Raw genomic sequence first — 7,394 nt, 5'->3', positions numbered from 1 at the left:
TAGGCTACAGCCTCCCTGCCTCCCTGCCTGCCTGCCATGTGGACGCTGCTGCCTCTGCCGCTGCTGGTGCAACGCAAAACGTTTCGCACACACCGACGGTGGAGCAGAGAGAGAGGAGGGCAGTGATCGGGAGGGAGGCGGTGCTGCGCGGACAACTGCGTCCCATTCCTAAAGCAAACATCTTTACGCCCTCCGACACAGGCGTCTTGTCGCTCCGACGTTCACTTGATCACAGCTTTCTCGTTCTCGACGGAAGGGGAGCTGCGCAAGCGTTAAAGGTGAGTTTTCGAAACTGACTTTGGTGGCGTTTAACCAGTCTGCGGTTTAGGGCCGTATTGTTGTGTGTCATGACTTCAGTGTTATTCAGGACGTAAGCCTGCAGACTGTGGCACGTCGTTGACAATCGAAAGGCTTAAGTTTCAGACAAATAATATCAAAGTGGAGTCTGTGCGTGGGGTATATATATATATTTGCCTCTCATCAGTATAAGTCCTAAAATTAATGATTTTCTTTGTGTTGAAGACTAAGCTTTAAAAAAAAATAAACAATTGCTTTCATGCAGTTTTATTAAAATTCATCCAGGTTTAACCGATCGAGTTACAGCATAAAGATTTCCTTGAGGTTGTTATTACTTGGACCAAAACTCACATGTTCGTGTTCAAACGTGGTCTCCGCAGCCTCCAGGCCTCCAAGGATGGACTCCATACCTGCGGGGCGAGACTCCAGCTCCTCGCCAAGCTCCAAACAAGAACTTTCCTACCCGAGCACCAATAACCTGAAGCCGAACCAAGTCGGAGAGACGGTGCTGTACGGAATACCAATCGTGTCTTTGGTGATAGACGGCCAGGAGAGACTTTGCCTTGCACAGATATCTAACACCCTGTTGAAGAATTACAGCTATAACGAGATACACAACCGACGTGTGGCGTTGGGGATCACCTGTGTGCAGTGCACCCCTGTCCAGCTGGAGATCCTGAGGAGAGCCGGGGCGATGCCGATCTCCTCCAGGCGCTGCGGGATGATCACTAAACGCGAGGCGGAGAGACTCTGTAAGTCATTTCTAGGAGCTCACTCGCCTCCTAAACTTCCAGAAAATTTTGCCTTTGATGTGTCCCACGAGTGCGCCTGGGGGAGTCGAGGCAGCTTCATCCCGGCCAGATACAACAGCTCCAGGGCCAAGTGCATCAAGTGCTCCTATTGCAACATGTATTTTTCTCCTAATAAATTCATATTTCACTCGCATCGCACGCCGGAGTCCAAGTACACGCAGCCAGATGCGGCGAATTTCAATTCTTGGAGGCGGCATCTCAAATTAACAGATAAATCCTCTCCGACTGAGATATTACACGCTTGGGAAGATGTGAAGGCCATGTTCAACGGGGGCAGTCGTAAAAGGACTCTGCCAGGCAGTGGATCAGAGTCCAGCTCACCTTTAAAATCACAAGTACCCACTCGCCCCCAAAACTCGTCCGAGGTACCTGCAAAAATACTCAGCTGCGAGGACAGCCGGGGCGGCATGACGAGCACGCGCAGCTACCCAGTTATCCCGGTGCCCAGTAAGGGCTTCGGGATGCTGCAGAAGATCCCACCGCCGCTCTTCCCTCATCCCTACGGCTTCCCAGCGTTCGGCCTGTGCCAGAAGAAGGAAGACAGTATGTTGGCAGAGCAAAGCAAAGCGGGCCTCCCAGGTGTTCTGTGGCCTGGTACCAAGGACAGCGCCTACCACTCCTTCCCCATGTTCTGGCCCGCGGCGGGTGCGCTGCCGATGCCTCCGTATCCCCAGACTCAGCACAAACCCCCAGAGCTGCTGTGTCCTCCTAGGCAAAGTGACATGGACATATCCGAGCACAGTGACCGGAGCACCAACACCTCAAAAGACAGCATGGTTGAAAACGACCGGTGCTCCAGTACGCAGTCCGCGCGCAACGAAGACGACAAGTCAGGGGACGAGGCGAGGCCGCTGGACGGGATGACCCTCGGGCCTCGGAAAATCAGCTACGTCTCTGCGTTCAGACCCGTCATTAAAGACGCCGACTGTATCGCCAAGCTGTACGGCAACAGGGGCGCTTACAACGGGTGTCGCACCGGCTATCTATCGCCCGATTTCCTAAGTGAGAGCTCCAGCTACCGCTCCATGTCACCCTGCGTGGACAGCGAGGGCGAGCCGGACGTGGATGTGGAGACAAACAAGACACCCGAGGAGGAGGAGGAGGAGGAGGACTCCCGGCCTCTGTCCTCGGTGTGTCCTCGGACTCATCCGGGGTTATCAAACAGTGTCTCACCAAACGATTCAGACTCCAAGGGCATGCAGGAGAGCGGTCTGGTGGATTCCCAAAAACTGAGCCTACACGTGGCCCAGTCCTCTGAAAGAGAACTGCAGAGCAAGCAGTTATCCCACGTAGCTGCGCCTTTTACTGAAGTGAGTGACTTATAACTGAGAAACAGCGGCGACAAGACAAGCTGTAAATTTCACTTAAGCTTTCCTGCGAGTGGCTTTGTTTTCCTGGGCCTGTGTGTATTTTAATCCGATACATTTTTGTGTCCTTGTGAGGAAATTTGTCTCTTATGGTAAAACCAGTGTAACAGCAACAAACAGCATGTTCCAGCATTTAGAAAAAAAAAAATCACAATCTCTTTAAATAAAAATATATACACTTCAACTTAGAGTATATTTTTAATTATTAATTTTAGATTTTATTTGAATTCACTGTGATGATCTGACTGAGCCTTTTATAATTTTAAGAGCTCAAAGGAGCGGTGATTTGTTTCTTCTTTAGGTTTACACACCGGAGAGGAGTGATCTGCAACAAAGGAGCAGTCCGTATCAATTCAGACCTGCGAATTACCAGAACGGAGTACTAACAACAAATGGTTAGATATTATATTTATTTTTATTTATGCTTTTTCTTTAAAAACAAAAAAAACAAAAAAAACAAATCATTTAGCTGTAAAAATCCAATCGGGGTAAAATTACATCGATTTATTTTCTCTTAAGACGAGAGTGCGAGTAAAGAAGAGCCGTCATCTACGGTGGAGGAGATCGAAACGAAATCTTTTAATGAACAAAGCAGTGAGGAGAGCCAGCGAGGGCCGGACGATGGTAAGTTATGTCGAGGTCAGCGAATAGGATTTTATTTTTTATTTTTTTCAGTCTTATAAGCATTAAGATATAAGAGCTCTCTACGGTTTTGCAGATAGAAGAATATCATTTATTTGTTGTGTATTCAGGCGAGGACGCGCCAGCAAGAGTTCTGCCAACACAAAGAGAAATACAAAGTCTGGCGAAAGGTAAGACGGTGTCTTACTGTTGGATCCAGTGACTGATATATAACCAGGCTCTTTAAAAAAAAAACAGCCTTATTTATATTATTAGCAATAGTTACAGTGGTAGTTGTATATAATGAAACCATAGGAATCATAATAATTCATTTATATATGCACTCATTTATATTTCACAAGCTGACACCAGATGTTTTAAATAGATGGACAAACATTCAGCCTGTAAAATGTATTGGATTTATTAAGCTCTGTGAGCACTAATCTCCATCACCTCCCAGTTTTAAGGCCTCTGCTTGGGGGCAAATATTTACATACCCCACAATATTTCTGACCTGCAAACACAATTTCTTAATGAATTTAAAGGAAATGATGACAATGCCTCAGGGATTTTGTCTGTTTCTGGTTTTACCTTGATGCAGATTCTGTGACCCCCACCCCCCACCCCCCTCGCACATAAAATAAATAAGTCACTTTTTTTTTTTTTTTTTACAGCAGGCCCAGGAAGACCTGCTCTAAATTTTGATTGTAAATGATGGTCATAATAATGTCCTCATCACTGTCATTAAAAATAGAAAACTGTCCTAGAAGGGAGCTTTCACCTTTCCTCCCTAAACAGCCTCTATTCTTATCTGCTTTTTAGAGGAACTACAGAAGCAGCTGTTAGAGCAAGTTGAGCTGAGGAAAAAGCTGGAACGAGAAGTCCAAAACCTGAAAGGTAGGCTAAATTCTGAAATAGCATCTCTCTTCTTCTCTTTACAGTAGCAGTGAATTCATACAGAGACTCAAAAGTCTTTCTGGTGCATTTGAGGTGTTTCTGCTCTGGCATTAAGTTGATTCAGGCCAAAACATGATGCCTGCCATGCCATGACCAAATCAACCTCACCACTGGCATGTATGAGCTCTCTCTGCAGTGTTAAAGGGCACCATTCTTCCAAAAATGCTAAGTGGTTCAGGGACACGCTCCCCTGGGAAGAGGTGGTTTCAAACCCCCTTTTAACACTGATTTGAGAGGATTATGATTTTAACCTTATGTCCAAAAGCTTGGAAATAGTTGAATGGAAGAAAGTGGAATAGCGGATATTTTAGGCTTCAATTTAATTTACAGAAACATGGGTACAGTCTATACATATATAACTTGTTACAAACATGCAAAAGTCAATGCAAATATGTGTTACAGGCATACTAGCCGAGGACAGTGTCAGTTTAGTTTAACTGAAACATATTCATATATTGATATCAGCTGTTACAAATAATTTCAGTCTGCACTGCATTCAGAACACCTGGATTTGGCAAAATGCTAAAATACCTCTCACCCAGTCATCCCTCTCTGTTTTAATAAAAAGTTAGTTCAGAATCGCATATTAACGTAGACAATGATTTCGCTGCTCAGATTTGTTCTATAAGAGCAGTACAGTGCTCACTTGAAAAAAATCAATGTATCCCGAAGAGTGATAAAATTTCATATCAATGTGCAAACTCTCCAGAAATGGAAAATGGACTGTTATGTGGTACAGGAGTAGGCTATTTAAAAAGTCTTGGCTACATTACTGTTGACCAGGGCATGTTATGAATATCAGACCTTATAAACATCGATACTGTGGGTGGATAATACCCTCTGCTCATTTTACCACCAAAAAAATATTTAGCCTAAACTCTTGTGTATTGGTGACAATAGTTTATTTTGTTTCACCTTTGGGCAACATCACAACACAGTAAGGACATCTTAGAAATTAATTTAGGACTATAAAATCAATATAAAGCATGCACATTGTTGGGTTCTGTAATGCACATTAGCAGAAAATTATTCAACACTTTAAGCTGTACTTAGTAAATCTGCTATTATATTCCAATGATGCGTTTTGCGCTGCTCTGCATTTGTTACTCACTTTTATTCTTACTCATTTTTATTCTACTTGATAGTCTACAATCTAAATCAGTGGTGTGTTGGTTCTCGTCAACAATCAATCTTTCTCTGCAAACAAGATGTTAAAATTTTGAGGCAGTTTTTTTGTGAGTATTTAGACAAAAATGTCTGAATTGGCTCTGACAGACAACATGATTTTTCTAGGTATCTTGTTAAAATTTTAATAAGGGGTTAGAGTATCTTTTAACTTTTATTTTTATTTACACTTTCAAATTTAAGCTCTCATTGATCCTAATTATCTTGAGTTAATTTATGTAGATGATTTACTGTGAATGAAATTATTTCCACCCGAGAATGTAAACTTATTATATTATTATTTCCACATAATATGGTATAATGGTTGCTACAGTTTGGTGCCTTCTGAACTTGGTACCTGGGTTTTCTCTTTAGTTTGTGAACAGCGCCATCTAGAGGCTGATAAACCTGCCACCTGCAAATTGATTCATTGAAGTTCCTGATTCATTGAATCAAAACATCAACCGAGATCCCTCGTCTTATTTGTTTACCCTTTAGGTTCATATAACTGTTAGTAATGAGGCTACAAAGAGCTACATACTAAATTATAAAGTATTTTGATTGTGAAATATTTATGAATTTGTGTTTGTATCGATGCTGGTCATGGTTTTTTTAATAGAGGTTCACCTGCTGCATCACTGACTGTAACGCTTGCCATTTGTTCCTCAGATAATTTTCAGGATCAGATGAAAAGGGAACTTTCCTACAGGGAAGAGATGGTTCAGCAGCTTCACATCGTCAGAGGTGAGAAAAATAAAGCAGAGGGAGCGGATACAGCAGAGTTACGATATGCCTTCACTTGCTTCTGTTGATTTACAGATTTACTGGGGCATATTTGATTGATGACAGTCTATAAGTGTGCTGTGTATACAAGATCTCATGGATTTTTCTGCTTTATCTGTAGGGTATTGCTTTCAAAGCTTGTTGAATTCACTTAAAGAACTTGTATTTCTACAGCCTGTAATAATTCTGAACAGACACAGCCCTATACTCTAGTAGAAATCACAAAGAAAGCATATATTTCAACAATCAAAACTGACCATCAATGTTCAGTGTGCTTCTTAGGCCTACAAGCATTTTTATGTCTTGATTGTGCTGAAACAAAGTGAAACTCATTGTGCTATTCAGTTCACAAACAACAAACTGACAGTACAGCATCGGTCTAAACCTTTTAGGCATGGGTTTGAATCTGTGGATCCTATTTTCAACACGGAAACACATAATGCTAAAATCCAGCCTATTGTGTGCTATGCTCTACACAAAATGTGTACTAAATGTAATTTTCAATAAAAAAACCAATGTCCTTGCATGTACACTATTGATGGTTTTATCTCCTTCTTCATAGAAGCTCACGACGCCTTACACCATTTCTCCTGTAAGATGTTGACACCTCGCCACTGCACTGGATCTTGCTCCTTCAAATCTCCTCTGCTACCACCCTGAATCAGATCACTAGCTACACACCAATACGACAGAGAAACAAAGGACATATCCACAGCTTCTGTCAAACAGCAAGTCATGGAAAGCCTCCAGAGACTCTCTGAGAATTCAAGTCGAAAGTAGACTAACTTGTAATATTTGAAATTGTGTATCTGAGCCTTCAGTATTTATGTAACCATCTTGCATATACAGTGAAATTTGTTTTCCTGAAATTATACAATTGATTATATTTATTATTTGTGGCAAAGTGCAATGACAATATATGTATTTTGTAATAGTTATAGGTTGTTCTTTTGGTTTTCTGTTCTCAATAATAGCAGCTCTGACTAGCCAGTTCATTGCTCCTTCTCCTCAGTATTGTGCATTAGCCTACTACTTTTGCTGTTTTTTGTTTCTTTGCAGGCCAGTAGCTTGCTTCGGATGTTATGCACTTTAAACAAGTGATGGGGATAGCAAACAAACGGCCTGGATATTTAAATAGGCTCACAGGATAATTATTTGTAGTGACCAAACACATGCCTATTTGTTTTTTTTTTTGTTTTTTTGAAGACTTAACAAACACAGAAGTTAGTAGGCTAAATTAGTACATCTGCGACCTTGTAATTACTGACAATATTCTATCAAGAGTAGCTTATTTGTTCATGCAATATTTGTTTTCATCGCTATAATGAATAAATCATTTTATTAAAAGAAATGTGGATTCTTACCTTCAGCAGCCTCAACAGGTATAACTTTA

General features: G+C 41.8%; 1 protein-coding gene across 1 annotated transcript; it reads left to right on the top strand.

Annotated features, from left to right (window-relative positions):
• The first annotated feature begins 694 nt into the window (after nucleotides 1–694).
• Nucleotides 695–7,137, top strand: skor1b (SKI family transcriptional corepressor 1b). Its single transcript, XM_026311801.1, has 7 exons — nucleotides 695–2,419; nucleotides 2,778–2,871; nucleotides 2,996–3,100; nucleotides 3,229–3,288; nucleotides 3,920–3,994; nucleotides 5,888–5,962; nucleotides 6,564–7,137. Exons 1-7 carry the CDS (start codon nucleotides 695–697, stop codon nucleotides 6,659–6,661), a joined length of 2,232 nt encoding a protein of 743 aa, XP_026167586.1. The 3' UTR covers nucleotides 6,662–7,137.
• The last annotated feature ends 257 nt before the right edge of the window (nucleotides 7,138–7,394 follow it).

This window comes from Mastacembelus armatus, chromosome 6 (assembly GCF_900324485.2).
Source record: "Mastacembelus armatus chromosome 6, fMasArm1.2, whole genome shotgun sequence".
In the NCBI taxonomy this organism is placed as follows: domain Eukaryota; kingdom Metazoa; phylum Chordata; class Actinopteri; order Synbranchiformes; family Mastacembelidae; genus Mastacembelus; species Mastacembelus armatus.
This window is presented reverse-complemented; position numbering and strand designations above follow the sequence as displayed.